Raw genomic sequence first — 25,526 nt, 5'->3', positions numbered from 1 at the left:
CCATTGTTGCAGTCACTGTGTCAATCCATCTAGTTGAGGATCCTCCTCTTTTCTGCCCTCCCTGTACTTTACCAAACATGATGTCTTTCTCCAGGTACTGATCGCTCCTGACAACCTGCCCAAATTACTTAAGATGCAGTTTTGCCATCCTTGCTTCTAAGGAGCATTCTGGCTGTACTTACTCCAAAACAGATTTGTTCGTTCTTTTGGCAGTCCATGGTATATTCAGTATTCTTCGCCAACACCACAATTCAAAGGCATCAGTTCTTCTCCAGGCTTCCTTATTCATCATCCAGCTTTCACGTGCATATGATGCGATTGAAAGTACCATGGCTTGGGTCAGGCGCATCTTAGCCTTCAGGGTGACATCTTTGCTCTTCAACACCTTAAAGAGGTTCTTCGCAGCAGCTTTGCCCAATGCGATGCGTCTTTTGATTTCTTGACTGCTGCTTCCATGGGTGTTGATTGTGGATCCAAGTAAAATGAAATCCTTGATAACTTCAATCCTTTCCCTGTTTATCATGATGTTGCTCATTCATCCAGTTGTGAGGATTTTTGTTTTCTTTGTGTTGAGGTGTAATCCATACTGAAGGCTGTGGTCTTCGATATTCATCAGTAAGTGCTTCAAGTCCTCTTCACTTTCAGCAAGCAAGGTTGTGTCTTCTGCATAACTCAGGTTGTTAATGAGCCTTCCTCCAATTCTGATGCCCCACTCTTCTTCATATAGTCTAGCTTCTCGGATTATCTGCTCAGCATACAGACTGAATGGGTATGGTGAAAGAATACAACCCTGATACACACCTTTCCTGACTTTATACCACGCAGTATCCCCTTGTTCTGTTCAAACAACTGCCTCATGATCTATGTACAGGCCTCATGAGCACAATTAAGTGTTCTGGAATTCCCATTCCTTGCAATGTTATCCATAATTTATTATGATTCACACAGTCAAATGCCTTTGCATAGTCAATAAAACACAGGTAAACATCCTTCTGGTATGCTCTGCTTTCAGCCAGGATCCATCTGACATCAGCAATGATATCCCTGGTTCTGCATCCTCTTCTGAATCCCACGTGAATTTCTGGCAGTTCCCCGTTGATACACTGCTGCAGCTGCTTTTCAGTGATCTTCCCCTTTCTTGGGAATAGGCATAAACATAGATCTCTTCCAGTCAGTCGGCCAGGTAGCTGTTTTCCAAATTTCTTGGCATAGATGAGTGAGTGCTTCCAGAGCTGCATCCATTTGTGGAAACATCTCAATTGGTATTCTGTCAACTCCTGGAGTTTTGTTTTTCGCCAGTGCCTTCAGTGCAGCTTGAACTTCTTGCTTCAGTACCATTTGTTCCTGCTCATATGGTACCTCTTGAAATGGTTGAACATCCACCAATTCTTTTTGGTATAGTGACTCTGGGTATTCCTTCCATCTTCTTTTGATGCTTCCTGGGTGGTTTAGTATTTTCCCCGTAGAATCCTTCGGTATTGCAACTCGAGGCTTGAATTTTTTTCTTCAGTTCTTTCGGCTTGGGAAGTGCTGAATGTGTTCTTCCTTTTTGGTTTTCCATCTCCAGGTCTTTGCATGTGTCATTATAATACTTTACTTTGTCTTCTTGAGCTGCCATCTTCTGCTCAACTCTTTACTTCATCATTTCTTCCTTTCGCTTTAGCTACTGGATGTTCAAGAGCAAGTTTCAGAGTCTCTTCTGACATCCATTTTTGTCTTTTCTTTCTTTCCTGTCTTTTTAATGACCTCTTGCTTTCTTCGTGTATGATGTCCTTGATGTCACTCCACAACTCGTCTGGTCTGTGGTCATTAGTGTTCAACGCATCAAATCTACTCTTGTGATGGTCTCTAAATTCAGGTGGGATATAGTCAAGGTCATACTTTGGCTCTTGCCAACTTGTTCTAATTTTCTTCAGTTTCAACTTGAACTTGTGTATGAGTGAGTGATGATCTGTTCCATAGTTAGCCCCCAGCCTTGTTCTGACTGATGATATTGAGCTTTTCCATTGTCTCTTCCCACAGATATAGTCAATTTTATTCCTGTGTATTCCATCTGGCGAGGTCCATGTGTATAGTTGCTGTTTATGTTGGTGAAAAAAGGTATTTGCAATGAAGAAGTCATTGGTCTTGCAAAATTCTATCATGCTCTCCATCCAGCGCTATTTCTATTGCCAAGGCCATGTTTTCCAACTATTGATTCTTCTTTGTTTCCAATTTTTGCATTTCAGTTTCCAGTAATTATCACTGCATCTTGATTGCACATTTAATCGATTTCAGACTGCAGAAGTGGCTAGAAGTCTTCAATTTCTTCATTTTTGGCCGTAGTGGTTGGTGCATAAATTTGAGTAATAGTCGTATTAACTGGTCTTCCTTGTAGGCATATGGATATTACCCTACCACTGACAATGTTGTACTTCAGGATAGATCTTGAAATGTTCTTTTTAATGAAGAAGGCAAGGCCATTCCTCTTTGAGTTATTCTCAGCATAGTAGACCATATGATTGTCTAATTCAAAATGGCCAATACTAGTCCATTTCAGCTCAGTAATGCCTAGGATATCAATGACTATGCATTCCATTTCCTTTTTGATGACTTCCAATTTTCCTACATTCATACTTCTTACGTTCCACATTCTGATTATTAATAGATGTTTGCAGTTGTTCTTCTCATTTTGAGTCGTGCCACATCAGCAAATGAAGGTCCCAAAAGCTTGACTCCATCCACATCATTAAGGGCAACTCTACTTTGAGGAGGCAGCTCTTCCCCAGTAATCTTTTCAGTGCCTTCCAACTGGAGGGGCTCATCTTTTGGCACTATATCAAACAATGTTCTGTTGCTATTCATAAGGTTTTCGCTGGCTAAATCTTTTCAGAAGTAGACCACTGGGTCCTTCTGAGTCTGGAAGCTCAGCTGAAACCTGTCTGCCATGGGTGACCCTGCTGGTATTTGAATACCAGTGGCATAGCTTCCAGCATCACAACATGCAAGCCGCCACAGTACAACAAACTGACAGATGCTTGGTGGCCCCTAAGATTAGATTATACTTATTTGTCTTAAAATTCAGACAGTGCTAGGAATTCTGGTGCCTGGGAAACTTGGCTGGGGGTTCTGTGGCAGACAGTGGGATGTACTGGTCACAAACCTCATGCATCTTCTTGGATTCCTTAGAATACCTCCTTCTTTCTCTCTCTCTTGGTTGGCATCTCATCTATGCCAAGTAGCCCCTTTACTTCCACACTTGTAGTAAAAATACCACACAACAGGGTAGGGGACCTGACATACCAAGCAGCCACCCAAGGGGCAGACAATGCAACTCAGAAGTGCAGGGCAGTTAGCTTTCTGTGGGGTGAACCTTGGCCAATGGAAAACAGGAAGAGGGGAACGGGTAGATAAATTCCCTCTTATTCTCCATTTGGTGAACTGTTCCAAGGTATGGCTTACCCTGGCAAACACCATGTGATTGGCAAACAACCCTGCCAAGTGACCTGCTCCTTCTGCATGGCTCACTGGGAAACAGCCGTCAACACAGTAACGCATTATCTTGCATTGCTTTACATCTTTCTTTGCCTCCTGTTTGTTTTTTCCCCTCATCATCCTGGGCTTCAATCTCCCAAGTAATGTGTCAGCACATTAATCTTTGCCTCAGAGTCTGCTTTCTAGAGGAATTGGGTTAAGCCTCCATCCCAACATTGGCTCCATCCCAACAGTAGGGTAGCCAGAAGGTGCTGAGGACAAAATTGATTTTTTGTACTCAGACTCTGAGAATCTAGCCTAAACCGCTCGCTTCCTCTCAGTGGCCTAGTGCAGAGGTCACTGGATCAGGCCAATTCTGGCCTGCTCCCCAGGAGAAGCTGAGGCCCATTTCAAAGGTTCTCTCCTTGATCCCTTGCACTCCTGTGCACCTGAGACTTCCCTTGGGAAAAGTCAGACCCAAGCTTGCAGCCAGGTCTGCCTCATGGGTTTCTGTGTTCTTAGACAGCTAGAGGGCAGGAAGCTGCAGCCTGGAAGTTCAAAGTCCCCTCTATCAATGACCAGTCCAAGGCTCTGCTCAGCCCAGATTGCTAGAGGGTAGGGAAGGCTGTGATAACAGTATGTGAGATCAGGGCTAGGGGAAAAAAAGAGAGGCCCTCTGCACTATCTGAGTTTGCCCTTGATGCAGACTTTTCACCTCTTTGCTGACCCCACAGGGCCTAGCCTAGAAGTGCAGTTGCGTGGACTGCACTGTCTTTGAGCTTGCAGAGCCAATAACATTTCTTCCTTCCTTGGCTCTCCCCCAAAACAGAGGACTTTGTAACATAAATGTGCAGATTATACTGGGAGGCCCAGAGGCCAAAAACAGTCTCTGAGTCCCTGCTGGGTTGGCTGTGTCCCAATGGAGGCAGCTGCAGTCGAAACAGGGTATGCCCAAAAATTACAACTGAAGCTGGAAAGGATCAAGTGAGGTCCCATGATCTCCACAGCCTTAGCACCCTCTTTTGCAGGGCATTGTATGCATGCTCTGCTCCACTGAGGCAGGGGCAAACTTCCAGGTCTGGCCGCAGCACGTAGTCGAATCAGAGCTGCTTTCAAGGTCAGCGGTCATTAGTCCTATCTCGGACCAAAGGTCTCCGTACACACAGGACACCCAAGTTGCATCCAGAGAGGGAAAGAAATTTCAGAGGCCCTGTTAAAGGCTGAAAGCTCTGCCCACAGTCCCTAAGTTACACAAGTTCTCAGAAGGCCCTCAAGTTCAATATCCACTGGCAGATTCCTCCCAGGAGTCCTTTGATGATGTGATCTCAATGCAATAATGGGCAGAGGTAGTGATGGGGGGCGGGGAGTAGGGGAGCAAGCTACAAGTTGCTGTCCAGAATGAGTGCTTGCATGGTTGCCTCACTTCTAGGAAATTCCTTTTTAGGAGGCCTAGGAACCAGTACCGTTTGGAAATTTTGACTACCTGGTCAGGGCCAAGGGCACTGGAGGATGAGCCTGTCAAGCGTCTGAAAGGTAATCTCTCTCTGGGGGCACTGAGCAGATTAAAGTTGACTCACCACCACAAATAGGCCGTTACGGAAGCCGTGAAGCTGAGGGATAGGGGAATGGGCAAAGTGTGACCTGTTGTTACGAAAAACCACATGGGCCCGATCCAGATTCAAGGAGTAGAACTCAGCAAGATATTTTGGATGCTAGCTCAGAGAGCCCAGGAATCAAATCAATCAGTTTGGAAGGAATTATATTGCCAGAGAATTCTCACACCTTGCAAACAGGGACCTGGGAGTGCTTAATCTCTAAGGCAATCTTTAGGCCCCAAAACCACATCCAAAGGAGAATGGAATACTTCTGTTCCAAAAGGGAATTCTCTCAGGGATGTTCAAAAAGGACAATGGATAAAGGAAAATATTTCCCGGGGGAAAGCACCAAGAGCAATCAATTTTGTTGACCAAGAAACTCGTTCTACTGTCCAGAAAGCTGTATGCTATGATTAGTGACTATTGTTTTCTTTTCTCTTTTCCAAGTAGGAGTTGTTGGGTTTTTTATGGTTATCCTATTTTTCCTCCACTATTTCATATTGGATATGTAGGGGTAGTGAAATTTATCTTTTAGCTATAGATTGCAAGATTGTAAGAAGGCGTATTCAGATTTGATCAAGAAAATGCACATCACCCAGGAACCCTGGACTGAGGGCTCAACAGAGCAACTGGATATGATTCTGATATGTGTCCTATTGGAAGGTATGTTTTTGTTTGGGCCTAGGATCATTGCATTGTTAGGCAGGCACATTTCTGAAATTATAATTTGTTAAGAAGAGCTTGGGTGAATGCTGGGAAATAAAGAGGTAGAATATAGTAGACAGTATTGTTTATTTTCCCATTATTCCTTCCTTTGGAGACCTATTTCTTCCCCTCCATATGGTCCTAGTAAACTTGTCACTTACGGTGTCCTACTTTTCTACCCTGAAGCCCTGGTGGTGCAGTGGTTAAGAGCTTGGCTACTAACCAAAAGGTCAACAGTTCAAATACACCAGCTGCTTTTTGGAAACCCTATGGGGCAGTTTTACTCTGTCCTATAAGGTCACTATGAGTTGGAATCAACTCAACAGCAACTGGTTTGGTTGGTTTCGGTACTCTTCTACCCTAGGGGTGGGTATATGTCCAAAGCTGGCCAATCAAAGTTCTCCCTAAGACTTTAGAGCTAGAACTAATGAGGCCAGGATATAGAGAAGGAAGCAGGGCTGAGAGGGGGAGGCATCATCATATGAACCCCTAGATCCAGCAATGCCTGAAGGCAGATACATCCCTTGATTTATCAGTTATGTAAGCCAGTTAATTTCCTATTGGCTTAACCATGTTTGGTGTGGTTTTTTAACACTCGTAACGGAAAAAGTCCAGACTAATACGTGCACACACAAACAGACACAAACACCACGTTGTTCAAACTCATTAGACATTATACAAGTCTTTCATGATCTTACCAGAGGTTGGCAAACTTTCTCTGTAAAGGACCAGATAGTAAATATTTTAGTCTTTGTGAGCCACATATGGTCTGTCTCATTCTTTTTTTGCTTTGTTGTTATAACCTTTTAAAAACATGAAAACATTCTTAGTTTGCAGGCCATACTAAAATAGGCCACAGGCCAGATTTGCCCACAGGCCATAGTATGCAGACCTCTGATCTAGATCCTGCCAAACTCGGTAGCTTTGGAATCGCAGTCATCCAATCCCTAGCCGTGACGGAAAATAGTTTAAATATCATTTTGGTTAAAATATTTTGACATGATTCGGTAATGAGTTAAGGTTCAGAATAGAGTTAGGAATGGGAAAAGGGTCTTGTCTTGTGCCCAGTACTTGCCACATAATAGACACTGAATAAACAGTAATCATCATTAATTTCTTGATAATAATTATTCATAATGATGAACTATCCAAATGGCTTTGTCCAAATGTCCTAGTTCATCCTTGAAGACTCTTCCTCTCCTTAATCTCCTTTGAGAAACCCTTCTCCAACCTCTCCCAAGCAACCTAGGAACTCCTTTTTAACTACATTATTTATCTTTCTCCCTAACTCTGAGTACTTGGACCATGCCTAAGCCCCAGCACCTAGCTCAGTGCTTAGCACTTAGTACTAGAGGGGACTCTCTGCCTCTCTGTGTATATCTCTTTGCATATGCATGTGCTCTGTATCTCTGTCTGTATCCAGGGCAATCAGTCTATGTGTCAGCATTGTGCTGGTATACAGATGCTCTTGACACTGGTTTCTTTCTGTTTAAAATTATTTATGGATGCACTCAGCACCTTACCTGGTAATGTTTTTGCCAAATCTACTTTTCATTCCCATCCCCTCAAAAAAAGAGTCAAAGACAGAGGAACAGGTGGGAACAAGTTTTCTTAGAAACTCTTATGAAGGAGGAACCCTCCCACCCCACCCCACCCCACCCCACCCCACCCCACCCCACCCCACCCCACCCCACCCCCAGCCTTCTTTACTATCTGATGTGATATAGATCAGAGGCCTCCAGCCTCGCAGCAGCATCTGGGAATTGGAGTGCCCACCACCCAGCTGGGGCCCCAGACTAAGTTGGTTCATCTCTGTGGGGTAGAGAAGAAGTTATCCTCTTGGGAAAAATATACACAAGGCCCTGCAGGCCCAGGAAAGACTGACCAAGGCAAGGTGAATCATGGTGTTCTAAGCTGGATCTTTTGCCCATCTCACAGAAGCAGGCAGGAAGCACCACCAATGATCAGCTTTATATGGCACCCACTGTATACAACAGACAGACAAAGACAGACAGACAGAGCACACACCACTTCTAAGCTGAACACTGCTCACCATCTAGAAGCACCTTGGATAAGCACATGTGAGACACTCTTGCATAGGAAAGATGTACTTTTTAAAGGAATGAAGAAGTATTTTGGCAAAACATCTACTTCCCTTTCAGGTCCTGGGTAAAGAGGGACCTCTAATTCTGAAGCTTCTACATATTGAAAATTATCCCCTTCTCAATGGCAGTATATACAGTAGCAAACCTTCCAAGTCTGTTGTCACAGCCCTCTACATATATCCTGACTCTACTTTACAGGTGGGCAAACTTAGAGACAGAAGGTGGCCTGGAGCAAGGGGACGCTGGGGCTAGCTCAAGGTGAGGGGAAACAGGAGGTGTCTCGGCTCAGCCAAAGGCAGGGTCTCTGTCTATCTGGACTGGGAAGGGGAAGGCTGGGGTGGCCAAAACTCCTTCTTTCTTCCTGCCTGGGGAAGCTGTGATTCCACTTTGGGAAAGGCCATCAAGAAAGAAGGGCAGCTTCCCATTTCTGCTAGCTAAGGGGAACTCTCAGGGTGATAATGGCCAGGCCAGGCCAGAGCACCCCCTGCGGCCTCTTCAGGGGTCCTCTCTGAGTTTGGGAATTGTGGGGTGTGGGTTCACTGCTTCCATAGCTCTCTCATTACCTGCATATGAGTCTAGACCTCAAGTCCTTAATTATTTTTAAAAGGGCAAGTGGGGAGGGGGTTCAAGAGGGAATGAGACACAGAACAATCTTTCCACAGCCTCCTTCGGCCTAGGCTGAGACTTCCGAGGGTCTCCTTCACCCTGTCTCCTAGGGATATTTAAAGGCAGCTTTTATGAGACTCTACACTGTCATTTGTGTTTCTCTTTTTTGTTGCTGTTTGTGTGTTTTTTTTAATTTATATAGATATATATATATATTTTTAAAAAAGCAATAGTCCTTTGGTCCCTAAACTCTAAGGAATGATATGATTTTGAAAGAAGTAAATCTGGGCTTCCCTGTTGGAAAGCCCGTGGCACCCCCAAGGTCCTCTGCTGGTTCCCCTGGACAGTCAATCCTCAGTCAGCCCCAGTTGCCCTGGCAGCCTGAGCTCTTTGCCCCAGGCACAGAACAACCCACTTGTAAGAAACAATCCCTAAAGTGGCCTGGGGCCCAGGCCCCAGCCATGGGTCGGATCCACCTCCATCAGCAGCTGCTCCTTCAGGAAGGGCTGCTCAAGCATTTCTGTGCTTTTCCTTTCCTTTCTTCTCACTCTTCATTTTCTGCTGTTGAGTATTAGTGGATGAGAGACAGGAAAGAACAAAAAAAAAAAAAAGAAAAGGCAAAAGTCACCCTGGAGGACAAGACAAGAGCAGCTTGCCTCATCAGTGGCATCTCAGGAGAGTGGCCAGGGCCTCTCTTCTGGAGGAAAAGAGTTGCAGCAAACCCTGGCTTCTGGGCAGATGACCCCATCTTGATACCCCCTCCAAAAGTCTCCCTTGGGTAGCTCAGGTGAGGCAGGGGCATATGAAATAGCAAATCTCCAAAAGTTGAGGCAGCATCCTGTGGACCCATGGGCACTGTCAAAAACCTGGAACTTGTCATGTCCCTCCTCATCACCCACCAGGACCAGCAAATCCTGCTTCTTAAGCATATCTTGCTTTTCTTCCCCCATGTCCATGATCAGTGCCATTATCCCAGCACTTAACATCGTCTTCCTTCTTTGCTTAAACTCCTCAATGGTTCTTTACTATTTTCAGGATAAAGTCCAAACTCCTTGGCCCTTAAGACCCTTTCCAAGCTGACCCAAATCTACTTTTCTAGCCTCCTTCTCTAACTCCCAGCCCTCCCCACACACAGGTTCTCTACACTCATGGCCTCCTGTGGCTACCTCTAGAACAGAACTGGAGGAATTTTACTGTAATCGTCTCTTCCACCCCGAGACCGTGGGGGTAGGACTGTTATCTAATTTCTCTCAATCCTTGGGTTGGAGGAAAAGCTCAAAGACTCTTGAGAATTCCTCCTAGCTCCTGGCTCATCTCTCTATCCCACACTTTTTCAGAGGTGGGGTGCCCCCAACTTCCAAAAAAAAAAAACCAAAGCTGGGAGGGCCTCATCGCCCAGGTCCCATCTCCCTAGGGTCCATCGGACTCACCTTTCTGTGGCTGGTCAATGAGAGCAGATCAGTAAGGCCGGTTGGCATCCTTGGGCCGCTTTAGCTGGACCTTGAGCCTCTTCATGCCAATTTGAAAGCCATTCATGGCCTGGATAGCAGTCTGGGCACTGGTTGGATTGTCAAAACTAACAAACCCTGTGAGTTGTGGGCAGAGAGGTTAGCTGGAGACGCTGCCTGGCAGGGCCTCCTTCCTGACTACCCCCTCTTCTCCCTGTTTCTTTGGGTCAGTCCTATCAAACACATACCCCTCTACTATTTACACACACACACACACACACACAAAGGTGTAATCTTAGAAAGACAAGAGGCAACTCTGAGTGTGTATGTGTAGAGTATATTGGTTGGGGTATCTTCCTTCTTCCTGTTTTTTCCTGGCATAGGTTGGCTCTCTCCCTCTACAACTCCCATTCTGGTTCCCAAAACTTCCTTGGAGTTGGAGGGGATCTCTGGTCCTAGACCCAGTATTCTCCTGCCCTGCCCAGACCCTAAGTCTGACCTTGCCAAACATCTCCCAGATATCTGACCTTCCCAGGTGAATCTGAAATAGGCTCCTTCCCGGTCTGGGTTAAGCCCTGTGACTGTTCTGTGACCCAGCTTTGTGCCATACATTTAGTTTCTGGAAACCATTGCCTTATGGAGGGAGAATCTTAGGGTCTGCAGGGATGGGGCTCAGCTCACCAAAACACTTGCTCTGGTTGGTGGCTCGATCCACAAAGACTTTGGCAGAAACAACGGCTCCAAAGGGCAGGAATGTCTGTATAAGTTCCGCATCACCAAACTCCTGAGGCAGGTGATAGATGAAGAGGTTACAGCCTTCGGGGCCTGCAGGGACAGTAGCAGGCTGGTTCAGGGGAGGGACCCTGAGTCCAGTCCCACCAGGCCCTGATCTCCAGCCCCCATCCCTCACCTTCTCTCTGCTGCTGGGGCAGGGCTGAAGGCTGCTGGGGAAAAGCTGTGCTCACTGGGGCATAGGCCGACGGATAGGCTGCTGGAGACAGAGATAAGAGTGGACAGTGACGCCCCCCCCCCCCCAGGAGCCATTTCCCACCAGAGCCCCATCTGCTTGGCCACCTTTGACCAATTCAGCTGAGACCACTGTAGCCTTCACCCCCAGAGAGGTCATCCTGGGCCCAGAGGAGGGGATGGGGGGTTGGCTCCTTCCTCAGAACAGAGCCTAATCCCCCCGCCCCCCCCCCAATCTCCCTATTCCTTTCTGGGGCCCTTCAACACTCCCCAGACCGTGTAGCGCCAAATGAAACCTGCGTAGTGGTGCATCCCAGCGTAGGCCTGCTGCAGGGGGTCAGCCAGGGGATTCTGGGCTGGGGAGAGAGGGGGCGAGGCCCACGGTGAAGGTGGGAGGTAGAGGGAGGCTGTGAGAGGCAGCAGGAATGGAGGGGGAGTACCTTCCCCGGGCCCTGCCCCCCAACCCCCTGCTCCCTACCCCATTTGGGGGAGATCTGGGTGTAGCGGGGGCCCACCTGCGTAAGGGGAGAGCCCGTTATTGTAGAGTGTGTCGGAGCCCGGCTGCCCGTTGGTCTGGGGGGTAAGGGGGCCGAATCCATTGACGCCAATAGGCGCCGGAAGACCAGGAAGCGTGCCAGGGCCGCCGCCTGTCGGGGAGGTGGCTGCTGGTGGTGGAGGCCGGAGAGTCAGGTCACTGCTCCACCCGCCCGGCCCCCTCCTGGCCACGGCCTCCACCCCGGGGTGCTGTACCTGCCGCGGGCAACAGCGGCGCCGCCACCAGGCTGAAGGCCGCCACGTGCTGCATCTGTGCCGCCACTGCGGCCACCGGGCCTAGGCCCGGGCCCTGCGCCGCCGCCAGCAGGGCCGCCTGGTGCTGCAGGATCTTTGGGAGAGAGGACGGGCGCAGGTGGAGGGCCCAGCGGCCAGCAGCTGCCTGTCCTCACCCGCCCCCAGTCTGGTCCACCCGCCGGCTGAGGCCAGGCACCTACTGCCGTGGTGTAAGCGCCACAGGCCCCGAGCGGCAGCGGCGTGGGGTGGAAGGTGCCCAGCTGGCCTGCCATCTGCTGCATCCGCCGCAGCGCGCGCTCCCGGTCCGTGTCCGCCAGCTTGACCACGAGGCTAGACGAGGCGCCCTGGGCAGCGCAGGGGAGGCCGCAGTGACTGGTCCCGACCCTGGCCCAGCCCCGAGGGACCCTGGCCGGTTTCTCAGGGCACTGAGCGCACATGAGGGGGAGGAGCCCACCCCCGCCCGACTGGCCTCGCCCTTGGCCCCCGGTGCCCGCCCTCACCGCCATGGTCCGGCTGCCGTGCAGACCCTGGATGGCCGCCTGGGCTTCCCCTTGACTCCCGAACTTCACAAAGGCACAGCCTGGGGCAGGACAGAGGGATCGGGTGGCTCAGGCCACAGAGGCCAAAGGGTCACGTGGCCCAGAGTGAGACAGAATCACCAGAAAGTCCTGGGGTCAGTGCAGGTCACCTTTACTGGTGCCATCTGGGCTCCTCAGGACGGTGCACTCCTCGATATGACCGAAGGGCTGGAACAGGCGTCGAACGTCCTCCTCACCCTGCTGCTTACCCAGCATCCCCACAAACAGTTTTCGATCCTCTGGAGACAAGGCCAGGAGTGACCTGGGGACTCCAAGTCCTCCTGGTATCCCCAGAGTCCCCGGAGGAACTTATGTAGGCATCTCACCACAGCCTGGCTCTGGGAAGAGGTGTAGGGAGGGAGAAGTCCCCAATGCTACAAAGTTGGGTTTCTTTGAGGAGGGGATGACCTACAGACAGATCTGGAGGAAAGGAACTCAGCTGAGATATTCCGTCAGGAAAATCTGAGTCCTTTGAAAACCCAGAAAGGCCCGTTGCTGCTCTTGTGGGGAGGGGATTCAGTCTTGATATCTTTGGTTGGCGAGAACCCTATATGCATCCTTTTATGTTTGACCTTTCTGTTCTTAGGGTTTGGGAAATGCTAGTTTGGACCACTTCAGCTGTATTAAGGGAGGAGATGCTCAGAGAAGGCCTTAGTATTCAGGCTGGGTCCAGAGCAGAGCAGTACACCTTTATGGGTAGCTAGAATCAGTGCCTCTTCCTGCCCAAGCTAAGGAGGGTTTGGATTAAAAAAAAAAAAAAAAAAAAATCAGCCCAGGAAATAGTTCTCTTGTCCCACTGCCCCATGCCCAGACACTGAGCACTGAAATCATGAACTCCCACCCTTAGCACCAAACCCAACCCAGATGTCCCTCCCAAAGGCCTAAAGAAGGCAGAAGTCTGAGCCTCCAACATTAGCATTTTCCCCAGCATGCCTGACCCCTTTCCTTAACCCCCATCTCCAACACCTCATTCCTTCACCAAGCCTCCAGGCTCTCACTGAGCCTTGTTGCCTCCCTCTAACATCTCCTGTTCTCCCTCCATGGTCCCTCCCAAGTGTTCACGCTGTCGGAGAACAAGTTCTGCCTACAGACCTGGATGGCCACCTGAGAACAAGCCTGATCCCTCCTCACATCCACACTTCCTGTGGGAGTGACAGAGGTGCCAGGAAACAGGATCTGGTGCCTGGGGAAACTTGGAGGACTTGGGCCAGACACCAGGGCATAGCTGTAGAGCCACCAAATCAGATCTTGGGAGCACAATCCAGAAGCAGAGGGTCAGCCCACAGGGTCTGCTGTTAAAGCCAGACTCCTTTCTGCACCAAGGTGAGTCTCTGAATTTGGGATAGGGCTTGACCCCGTAGGAGGGTAATACAAGTTGGGAGGGAAGGGGTAGGTGGGAATCTGGCTCTGGCTTCACTTCAAAACTCTGGAGTCCAGGAAAGTACATTCCTAACTCCTTTACCCTTGATAATCTTGGCTAGATAGAATGGGGAGCCTTGGATCCTGAGTGCAGGGGAGACAAGGCTGGTGAGTGTCATAGACTGAAGGCTGGGGGATAGTGAAAAGGAAGAACAGACTGAGAGAGGTTAGCAGTGGCAGGAATCTCCAACAAGGTTATGTGTGTGTCTATATTTCACCTGGATGGTATAGGGTGCAGCCTAGGCTGCCCTGGGTATCCTGAGGTTATCTCCGCCTGGCACTGGGTTTTTTTTTTTTTTTTTTTTTTATCACTGCAGAGGGATCCTGAGGAGGAATGGATGGATAATGTACTTGTGCTGGAATTCTGGAAAAGGTGTGGACCTTCTGTGGTAAGAGTATAACCCAGTGAATGTGCTTCTCTTCTGGGAGTGTTATTTACAGAATAGTGTCCTCGGAATAGATCACTAGTTTCTCAGACTTTTTATAGGAGTGGTAGAACCCTTTGTTCTAACAAAAACATTAGCATGAAGTGCAAAATATAAGAGAAAAGCAGAACTGTTCAGATTGAAACCAGAAAGGAATGGGAGAAGGTGCTGGAGTCCTGCTTGATCACCTCTCAGCGTTCCTCTCTGAGGGAAAGCCCTTTGAAAACCACCGACCTAGAAGACAGAGAATAGAATTCCAGATGGTGTATGAAGAGAGGTCTGAGATTTCATTTAGGAGCCTGAGAAGACAGGAAAGATCTTTCATGAATCTCTTGGCCACTCTGATATTGATGACTTTGCCTTGACACTGGAAGACATGCCTCATACTGGTCAGGGAATCAAACCCCAGAAGACTGTGTCATAGTTCTGAGCTAAGACACTAAATTATGCCCATGTGACTGCAGAAGGCCCAGGAGGGGCTGGAGGACATCTTTGGGACTCCAGAGTCCCAAGGCTTACAGGAGGCTTCATGATGCCCTACTTTATTGTGCAGCTGTGTCATTGGGTAGGGTCGAAACGATGATGATGGCACTGCAGGTAAGATGTCATGCCACATAGTCCAGCATCCAGGTGGTCCTGGGTAGGAAGAGAGTTGTCACAAGCTGAGATGGTGCCTCCAGGACAGGAAAGGGGCTTGTTGGACAGTAGTTATCTAATCCTTCACCTGCTCTAACTCTTGTTGCTCTTTTCTGTTGATGGCAATTGGGTTTTTTTTTGTTTGGGCGATCAGCTCAAGCCCATGTCACAACTCGTGAATTACTCTGATTTTCCCTTTCTAGGGAGAGTTTTCCAACTGGATTAAGAGTTTCCATTTCCATGTTGGGGTGCTGATCCTGTGGTTCTGGGATACTGGGGTGTACAGACTATGACATGGAAATGAGTACCCACTGTGGGCTGGGCTCCATGCTGCCTGTTTCACAGGCATCCTGAGCCCTCCTTGCCACTTTACAGGGACTTTGATGGTCTTTGGCAGGACAGTGAGCTATGTCACAGTTACCATGGGTCTCAGATGACCCAGAAGTGGTGGGGTAGGTTTCTTAAGAAACCTGGTGTTATGGATTGAACTGTGCCCCCCCCCCCGCCACAACAATGAAAAAAGAGTATATTGAAGTTCTAACCCCTGAACCTGTGAATGTGACCCTTTGGGAAATAAGATCTTTAAGGATGTTATCAGTTAGGCTAACATGAGGTCATGCTAGTATAGGGTGGGTCCTAATCCTGCATGACTGGTGTCCTTATAAAAGAGGAGAAGATACGCCGCGGGAAGATGTCATGTGACATAGCAGCTGCAAACCAAGGAACACCTGGAGCTACCAGAAACTAGGAAGCATGGAACAGATTTTTTCTCAAAGCCTCAGAAGAAATCAGTGCAATCAACACCCTGGTCTTGGACTTCCAGCCTCCAGAACTGTGAGATGATAAATTTATTTTTAAACCCACTCACTTTGTGGTGTTTTATTTTTTCCTAGGAAACAAACAAACCTGGTCAAAGAGAAGTACAGACTGGACCCTGGAGAGTAGCCCCCAAATCCACAGCTCTGAAGATTCTGTGGGCTGATCAATGCCCTTAGAGAGAGATGATGATGGGGTACAGCCCTGATAATTCAACTTCATCTAGGTCAAGTCATTATTGCTCCAATTTGGTGAAAAAGAGGGTGCTGCATAAAGCAGGTCAGAAATGTCTGAATAAAAGTATCCTGGTCCCTGGAAAGATGGGAATGTCAAACAGGGAAGCTTGACCTTCCTGGAGCGAAGGACTTGGAAGGTAGAATCAGTTCGGAGTTGAGACATGGTTGGAAAGCCACAAAGTTGAATGGTATATCTGCATTTTCCTGTTGGCAACCAATGCACACTCTTTGCTCTTCCACTAAATGCCTTTTGGACCGAAACCAAGTGGCTTAGACCCCAGGGGTCCATCTCCATGAAGGGTAGCTGCCTGTGTAGTTGGTCATACAGATCAGGGATTCTCAGGCATCAAATGATGGTGCTGACAGCATAGAAATCAGAGCAGAGTCAGTCCACTCTGTCTTCCTCAGGAAGGGCACCAGGATGCTGTCCAAGAAAGGAGGCTGAATGAAGCTCTGCTTCAAGTTGGTCCAAAAGAATTCCTGTGGTGCCCAAGTGTCTGGCTTCTATACCTACTCTGCTCCATGTTGGTGAGAGGTCATGATCATAGGGACAATGAAGGAACAAAATCTTGGTCTTGGCAGTACTAACCACAAACACATCCCAGAAACACCAGTCCACCTTTCAGTTCAAATACCAATCCAAGAATTCCTGCTGGTGGCAGCTTTTGGAGCAAAGCGTCTCTCCCTTTGTGTTCCTGGTAATGAATGGAGCATAAGGAGCCAAGAAAGCCTGGGAAAGTGAGCGAAGGAATTATCCAGGACAAGCAGAGTGTCCTGGCCAGATCTGATGAGCATCAAGAAGAGTTTTTAAAAGGGCTGCAAAAAAGAGACTTTGATGGCGAGGCAGAACAGAGATTCCACTGTCCCCTCACCCTGATCCAGGAGGGCCAGAGAGAAGTGAGAAAGGTAGACCAAGGCTGGGCTTCCAGGTTCCCTGAAGAGAGAAGAACCTGAGTTTCCAGAGACGCATTTTCCTCTGACAGGCTGTGCACCCGTACCTGAAGGGCAGTGTCATATCGCATGGCGCTTGTCAGAGGGTCAGCCACAGCCATGGACAATCAGCTTTGGTGATCTGCTCTGACGTAACCTGAGGAAAGCACTTCTTTCTACCTTTGAGGGTAGAATGCATTTCAGGAAGTGAAAGGTTAACTGAGAATAGTCTTAAGCAGTACTGTGGAACTTATTCAGCCAGAACTTAGTTAGAAAAGTACTTTTTAGAATTAAATATGCATAAGGATCAAAGACAGATATGAGTTGTCAACTGACCATACAGAACAGCTGTTGTTAAGATCCATATCTGACTTAGGTCAGAGACTATGTGCTAGTATCATGAAATTCTGAAAATTCCAGTTCAAAATTCAACTTTAGTCCAGAGATTAGTTATTAAACATTGAATAAAGTAGGATCTGGGGTCCCTTGTGAGATCCTAGGAAGAATTTGGAAAAGATGGCTCACCTAGTTAGACAGCAACATGATTATTACTTAAAACCCAGGCTGATATTTAATGAAACTCTTGCAAATTCAGGGGGGAAACTACTTAAACAAGCATAGAGGGTAACAGGAGATGAATGTGATGACAGACAAGTGGCTTTTGAGTTAAGCCAAATTTCAAGATTTAAAAAAAAATGATGCCTCAAAGTATATTTTAAAATCCTCAGAGAGTGTTTGAAAATTTGAAGTCAAAAAAACTAAAGTGAAAAGGGTGCATGGATGAATTACTTAACCTATTTCTGTACCTAGACATCTTGAATACATAAATATTAACTGAATAAAAATAACATCAAAGTTGGAGAATGGAACAAGCAATCACCATTGTGATTTATGCATTTATTGATTCCACGTTATGAAATTTGAAAGGGAGGAAAGAATATACAGAAGGTGTTAAATGATTTTGAAGATTTTTGCCGTAGGACTAAAAAATACTTTTCCTATAAGATTGGTATTTACAATATAACTTATTATCAGTATTTCCAAAGTAGACATACTTTAAGTTAGGAAAAATCACCACAGTCCCCATGCTGAACAGCAAATAAAACAGACTCATTTAATTACCATTGTTTGAAAGATTTGGGGATCCCTGCCTCTGATTTAATAAAATTTGAAGTTAACATTTTGAAATATATGAACTCTGAATTTTTATCCAGAAAAACATTTTAATTTTCACATTCAGAGATGTCCAAGGGCTGAGGGGACAAATTTTTCTTTTTGATGCTGTGTGTGTTTGCTGTAGAAATGGGTGTCTTCAGCATGTAGGAAACCCTGGTGGCATAGTTGTTAAGTGCTACGGCTGCTAACCAAAAGGGCAACAGTTTGAATCCACCAGGCACTCCTTGGGAACTCTACGGGGCAGTTCTACTCTGTCCTATTGGGTTGCTATGAGTCAAAAACAACTCGACGGCAATGGGCTTGGTTTTTGGTTTAGCATGTTATGAGATAATTTTATTTTGGAAAATTAGATGCATTTTCCTTTAAGCACATAAGCAGTGTGCAACTTAGCTTCAGAATTTACGGGAATTGGCTGGGGTATGTTAAAAGGCTGCTATGATATCGTCCGTGAAGACCCACATACACATCTGGCACTTTGAGAAAAGTGCCACCAAGGCTGCAGGGGACAGCCACAGAGGAAGAGGACCCCAGCACCTTCTATCAGGCAGATCCTGTTGTACTGCTACTATTATTGCATTGTAGACATTGAATGCACAACTGTTATCAATAACTTCTAAAAGTAATATAATATACAGTATGTTTAACATATAGGTTATTTCAACAGTCCACAAACCTCATGTCTGTTGATTAAAAATAAGAAGAAGGTACTGGTACAACAACAGGTACATAGACCAATGGAACAGAATTGAGAATCCAGACATAAATCTATCCACATATGAGCAGCTGGTATTTGACAAAGGCCCAAAGTCAGTTAATTGGGGGAAAAGACAGTCTTTTTAACAAATGGTGCTGGCATAACTGGATATCCATCTGCAAAAAAATGAAAAAGACCCATACCTCACACCATGCACAAAAACTAATTCAAAATGGATCAAAAAACCTAAATATAAAATCTAAAACATAAAGATCATGGAAGAAAAAATAGGGGCAATGCTAGGAGCCCTAATACATGGCATAAACAGTATACAAAACATTACTAAAAATGCAGAAGAGAAACCAGATAACTGGGAGCTCCTAAAAATCAAACACCTATGCTCATCCAAAGGCTTCACCAAAAGAATAAAAAGACTACCTATAGACTGGGAAAAGGTTTTGAGCTATGACATTTCCAATCAGCGCCTGATCTCTAAAATCTACATGATACTGCAAACACTCAACAATGAAAACACAAATAACCAAATTAAAAAATGGGCAAAGAATATGAAGAGGCACTTCACTAAAGAAGACATTCAGGCTGCTAACAAATACACAAGGAAATGCTCATGATCGTTAGCCATTATAGAAATGCAAATCAAAACTACAATGAGATTCCATCTCACTCCAACAAGGCTGGCATTAATCCAAAAAACAAAATAATAAATTTTGGAGAGGTTGTAGAGAGACTGGAACACTTATACACTGCTGGTAGGAACGTAAAATGGTACAACCACTTTGGAAATCGATTTGGTGCTTCCTTAAAAGACTAGAAATAGAACTACCATATGATCCAGCAATCCCACTCCTTGGAATATATCCTAGAGAAATAAGAGCCTTTACATGAACAGGTATATCCATACCCATGTTCATTGCAGCACTGTTTACAATAGCAAAAAGTTGGAAGCAACCAAGGTGCCCATCAATGGATGAATGGATAAATAAATTATGGTACATTCACACAATGGAATACTAAGCATTGATAAAGAATAGTGAGGAATCTGTGAAACATTTCATAACATGGAGGAACCTGGAAGGCATTATGCTGAGTGAAATTAGTCAGACGCAAAAGGACAAATATTGTATAAGACTACTATTATAAGATCTTGAGAAATAGTATAAACTGAGAAGAACACATTCTTTTGTGGTTACGAGAGGGGGGAGGGAGGGAGGGTGGGAGAGGGTTATTTAGTGATTAGATAGTAGATAAGAACTACTTTAGGTGAAGGGAAGGACAATACTCAATACAGGGAAGGTCAGCTCAACTGGACTGGACCAAAAGCAAAGAAGTTTCCGGGATAAACTGAACGCTTCAAAGGTCAGTGGAGCAAGGGCGGGGGTTTGGGGACTATGGCTTCAGGGGACATCTAAGTCAATTGGCAAAATAAATTCTATTAAGAAAACATTCTGCATCCCACTTTGAAGTGTGGTGTCTGGGGTCTTAAATGCTAACAAGCGGCGATCTAAGATGCATGAATTGGTCTCAACCCACCTGGATCAAAGGAGAATGAAGAACACCAAGGTCACAAGATAATTATGAGCCCAAGAGACAAAAAAGGGCCACATGAACTAGAGACTTATATCATCCTGAGACCAGAAGAACTAGATGGTGCCCAGCCACAACCGATGACTGCCCTGACAGGGAGCGCAACAGAGAACGCCTGAGGGAGCAGGAGAACAGTGGGATGCAGACCCCAAATCCTCATAAAAAGACCAGACTTGAACATAAGCCTGAGGCGGGGCCAAGATGGCAGACTAGGTGGACGCTACCGCGGATCCCTCTTGCAACAAAGACTTGGAAAAACAAGTGAATCGATCACATACATAACAGTCTACGAACCCTGAACAACAAACACAGATTTAGAGACGGAGAACGAACAAATATGGGGAGGCAGCGATTGTTTTCAGAGCCTGGAGCCAGCATACCAGTCAGGTGACCTTCGGCACCCAATTTGGGGCAGAGCCCAGGGGGGACAGACGGCACAAACAAGGGGCCCAGCCCTGGCCCCCAAACTCATTCCGGGAGGGGGCCAGCCGGTTTTCACGGGCGGCGTGGCGGCGCAGCCAGTGGGAGAAGTCCCCGGGAGGCAGTGACTGGTCTTGGAGCAGGGAGAGCAGCGGCCCAGCCGGGGAGCCGTCCTGCCAGGATTTTGGCAGGGCGCAGGCATGGCATAAGCGTGGAGAGCTGCTCCACCTCCCTGAACTAAACCCGGGAGGGGGCCCAGCCGGTTCACGCAGGTGGCGTGGCGACGCGGCCGGTGGGGGAGGTCCCCGAGGGGCAGCGACTGGTCTTGGAGTGGGGAGAGCGGCGTCCCAGCCGGGACGTGCAGTCGCGGAGCAGGCGCAGGGAGCTGATCCACTCGCCTGAGCTGACGGAGGGGGGGGCCCAGCCGGTTCACGGAGGCGGCGCAGCGACGCGGCTGGCGGCACGGGGAGTCCCCGGGAGGCAGCGACTGATTTTGGAGTCGGGAGTGCACCATCCCAGTAGGGCAACCTTGACGTTGGGCGTGGGGCTGGCAGCGGAGGATCTGACCGTGACTCCAGCGGGCCAGACCCCCCGGGGCAATCTTCACACAGCCAGCACACATAGGCTACGCGCCCGCGGAAATCTCAGATATAATAGTCATTCCAAGCAAGACAAGCAACTCTGGCTATATTCTGAAGTGCTACTCTCCTATCTCTCTGATCCCTCCCCCACCCTCCCCAGGTGGCTTCATTAACATCCGAATAGCCTGAGCCAGAGGGAGGACTCTGATAGGGATCTGACTGCATTTTGTTTTAGTGGATTTTCTGGAAAAACTAGTTTCCCAATGATGGCTTGGAGACAGCAGTCCATATCAAACCACATGAAGAAGCAGACCATGACACCTTCTCTGACCCCCCAAAACAAAAGAATCAAAATCTTTCCCAAATGAAGATACAATCCTGGAATTATCAGATACAGAATATAAAAAACTAATTTACAGAATGCTTCAAGACATCACAAATGAAATAAGGCAAACTGCAGAAAAAGCCAAGGAACACACCGATAAAACTGTTGAAGAACTCAAAAAGATTATTCAAGAGCATAGTGGAAAAATTAATAAGTTGCAAGAATCCATAGAGAGACAGCATGTAGAAATCCAAAAGATTAACAATAAAATTACAGAATTAGACAACGCAATAGGAAGTCAGAGGAGCAGACTCGAGCAATTAGAATGCAGACTGGGACATCTGGAGGACCAGAGAATCAACACCAACATAGCTGAAAAAAAATCAGATAAAATAATTAAAAAAAATGAAGAAACCCTAAGAATTATGTGGGACTCTATCAAGAAGGATAACTTGCGGGTGATTGGAGTCCCAGAACAGGGAGAGGGGACAGAAAACACAGAGAAAATAGTTGAAGAACTCCTGACAGAAAACTTCCCTGACATCATGAAAGACGAAAGGATATCTATCCAAGATGCTCATCGAACCCCATTTAAGATTGATTCAAAAAGAAAAACACCAAGACATATTATCATCAAACTCACCAAAACCAAAGACAAACAGAAAATTTTAAAAGCAGCCAGGGAGAAAAGAAAGGTTTCCTTCAAGGGAGAATCAATAAGAATAAGTTCAGACTACTCAGCAGAAACCATGCAGGCAAGAAGGGAATTGGATGACATATACAGAGCACTGAAGGAGAAAAACTGCCAGCCAAGGATCATATATCCAGCAAAACTCTCTGAAATATGAAGGCAAAATTAAGATATTTACAGATAAACACAAGTTTAGAGAATTTGCAAAAACCAAACCAAAACTACAAGAAATACTAAAGGATATTGTTTGGTCAGAAAACCAATAATATCAGATACCAGCACAATACAAGGTCACAAAACAGAACGTCCTGATGTCAACTCAAATAGGGAAATCACAAAAACAAACAAATTAAGATTAATTAAAAAAATAAAGAAATAATAATACACATAACAGGGAATCATGGAAGTCAATAGGTAAAAGATCACAATAATCAATAAGAGGGACTAAATACAAGAGGCATTGAACTGCCAGATGGAGAGTGATACAAGGCGATATAGAACGATACAAGTTAGGTTTTTACTTAGAAAAATAGGGGTAAATAATAAGGTAACCACAAAAAGGTATAACAACTCCATAACTCAAGATAAAAGCCAAGAAAAACGTAACGACTCAACTAACATAAAGTCAAACACTATGAAAATGAGGATCTCACAATTTACTAAGAAAAACGTCTCAGCACAAAAAAGTATGTGGAAAAATGAAATTGCCAACAACACACATGAAAAGGCATCAAAATGACAGCACTAAAAACTTATTTATCTATAATTATGCTGAATGTAAATGGACTAAATGCACCAATAAAGAGACAGAGAGTCACCGACTGGATAAAGAAACATGATCCGTCTATATGCTGCCTACAAGAGACACACCTTAGACTTAGAGACACAAACAAACTAAAACTCAAAGGATGGAAAAAAATATATCAAGCAAACAATAAGCAAAAAAGAAGAGTAGCAATATTATTTTCTGACAAAATAGACTTTAGACTTAAATCCACCACAAAGGATAAAGAAGGACACTATATAATGATAAAAGGGACAATTGATCAGGAAGACATAACCATATTAAATATTTATGCACCCAATGACAGGGCTGCAAGATACATAAATCAAATTTTAACAGAATTGAAAAGTGAGATAGACACCTCCACAATTATAGTAGGAGACTTCAACACACCACTTTCGGAGAAGGACAGGACATCCAGTAAGAAGCTCAACAGAGACACGGAAAACCTACTTATGACAATCAACCAACTTGACCTCGTTGACTTATACAGAACTCTCCACCCAACTGCTGCAAAGTATACTTTTTTTTCTAGCGCACATGGAACATTCTCTAGAATAGACCACATATTAGGTCATAAAACAAACCTTTGCAGAGTCCAAAACATCAAAATATTACAAAGCATCTTCTCAGACCACAAGGCAATAAAACTAGAAATCAATAACAGAAAAACTAGGGAAAAGAAATCAAATACTTGAAAACTGAACAATACCCTCCTGAAAAAAGACTGGGTTATAGAAGACATCAAGGAGGGAATAAGGAAATTCATAGAATGCAACGAGAATGAAAATACTTCCTATCAAAACCTCTGGGACACAGCAAAAGCAGTGCTCAGAGGCCAATTTATATCAATAAATGCACACATACAAAAAGAAGAAAGAGCCAAAAGCAGAGAACTGTCGCGACAACTTGAACAAATAGAAAGTGAGCAACAAAAGAACTCATCAGGCACCAGAAGAAAACAAATAATACAAATTAGAGCTGAACTAAATGAATTAGAGAACAGAAAAACAATTGAAAGAATTAAGAAAGCCAAAAGCTGGTTCTTTGAAAAAATTAACAAAATTGATAAACCATTGGCTAGACTGACTAAAGAAATACACGAAAGGAAACAAATAACCCGAATAAGAAACGAGAAGGACCACATCACAACAGACCCAACTGAAATTGAAAGAATCATAACAGATTATTACGAAAAATTGTACTCCAACAAATTTGAAAACCTAGAAGAAATGGATGAATTCTTGGAAAAACACTACCTACCTAAACTAACACATTCAGAAGTAGAACAACTAAATAGACCCATAACAAAAAAAGAGATTGAAACGGTAATCAAAAAACTTCCAACAAAAAAAAGCCCTGGCCCGGACGGCTTCACTGCAGAGTTCTACCAAACTGTCAGAGAAGAGTTAACACCACTACTACTGAAGGTATTCCAAAGCATAGAAAAGGACGGAATACTACCCAACTCATTCTATGAAGCCACCATCTCCCTGATACCAAAACCAGGTAAAGACATTACAAAAAAAGAAAATTACAGACCTATATCCCTCATGAACATAGATGGAAAAATCCTCAACAAAATTCTAGCCAATAGAATCCAACAACACATCAAAAAAATAATTCACCCTGATCAAGTGGGATTTATACCAGGTATGCAAGGCTGGTTTAATATCAGAAAAACCATTAATGTAATCCATTACATAAATAAAACAAAAGATAAAAACCACATGATCTTATCAATTGATGCAGAAAAGGCATTTGACAAAGTCCAACACCCATTTATGATAAAAACTCTTACCAAAATAGGAATTGAAGGAAAATTCCTCAACATAATAAAGGGCATCTATGCAAAGCCAACAGCCAATATCACTCTAAATGGAGAGAACCTGAAAGCATTTCCCTTGAGAACGGGAACCAGACAAGGATGCCCTTTATCACCGCTCTTATTCAACATCGTACTTGAAGTCCTAGCCAGGGCAATTAGGCTAGACAAAGAAATAAAGGTTATCCGGATTGGCAAGGAGGAAGTAAAGTTATCACTATTTGCAGATGACATGATTTTATACACAGAAAACCCTAAGGAATCCTCCAGAAAACTACTGAAACTAATAGAAGAGTTTGACAGAGTCTCAGGTTATAAAATAAACATACAAAAATCACTTGGATTCCTCTACATCAACAAAAAGAACACTGAAGAGGAAATAACCAAATCAATACCATTCACAGTAGCCCCCAAGAAGATAAAATACTTAGGAATAAATCTTACCATGGATGTAAAAGACCTATACAAAGAAAACTACAAAGCTCTACTACAAGAAATTCAAAAGGACATACTTAAGTGGAAAAACATACCTTGCTCATGGATAGGAAGACTTAACATAGTAAAAATGTCTATTCTACCAATATAACGCACTTCCGATCCAAATTCCAATGTCATATTTTAAGGGGATAGAGAAACAAATCACCAATTTCATATGGAAGGGAAAGAAGCCCCGGAGAAGCAAAGCACTACTGAAAAAGAAGAAAGTGGGAGGCCTCAC

The 25,526-nt window shown here is 45.4% G+C and overlaps 1 protein-coding gene across 5 annotated transcripts in view; it reads right to left on the bottom strand.

The window, feature by feature from the left end:
* Window positions 1-7,448: 7,448 nt before the first annotated feature.
* CELF6 (CUGBP Elav-like family member 6) overlaps window positions 7,449-25,526 on the bottom strand; it is a 38,641-nt gene continuing 20,563 nt past the window's right edge. Inside the window, exons 4-13 of one of the 5 annotated variants that reach the window (XM_064267299.1) lie at window positions 12,356-12,484; window positions 12,168-12,247; window positions 11,868-12,011; window positions 11,629-11,761; window positions 11,394-11,543; window positions 11,175-11,234; window positions 10,823-10,903; window positions 10,594-10,737; window positions 9,895-10,050; window positions 7,449-9,022 (exon numbers count right to left, since the gene is read on the bottom strand). In XM_064267299.1, coding sequence (XP_064123369.1) covers window positions 9,923-10,050; window positions 10,594-10,737; window positions 10,823-10,903; window positions 11,175-11,234; window positions 11,394-11,543; window positions 11,629-11,761; window positions 11,868-12,011; window positions 12,168-12,247; window positions 12,356-12,484 — 1,049 coding nt within the window. In that variant the 3' untranslated portion in view covers window positions 7,449-9,022; window positions 9,895-9,922. Of the gene's footprint in view, window positions 9,026-9,894; window positions 10,051-10,592; window positions 10,738-10,822; window positions 10,904-11,174; window positions 11,235-11,393; window positions 11,544-11,628; window positions 11,762-11,867; window positions 12,012-12,167; window positions 12,248-12,355; window positions 12,485-25,526 lie in introns of those variants that run through there. The other 4 variants (XM_064267298.1, XM_064267300.1, XM_064267301.1 and 1 more) reach the window with 4 other exon arrangements.

This window comes from Loxodonta africana, chromosome 13 (genome assembly GCF_030014295.1).
Source record: "Loxodonta africana isolate mLoxAfr1 chromosome 13, mLoxAfr1.hap2, whole genome shotgun sequence".
Lineage (NCBI taxonomy): Eukaryota > Metazoa > Chordata > Mammalia > Proboscidea > Elephantidae > Loxodonta > Loxodonta africana.
Note: the sequence above shows the minus strand (reverse complement) of the source record. Positions and strands in the feature narration are given on the sequence as shown.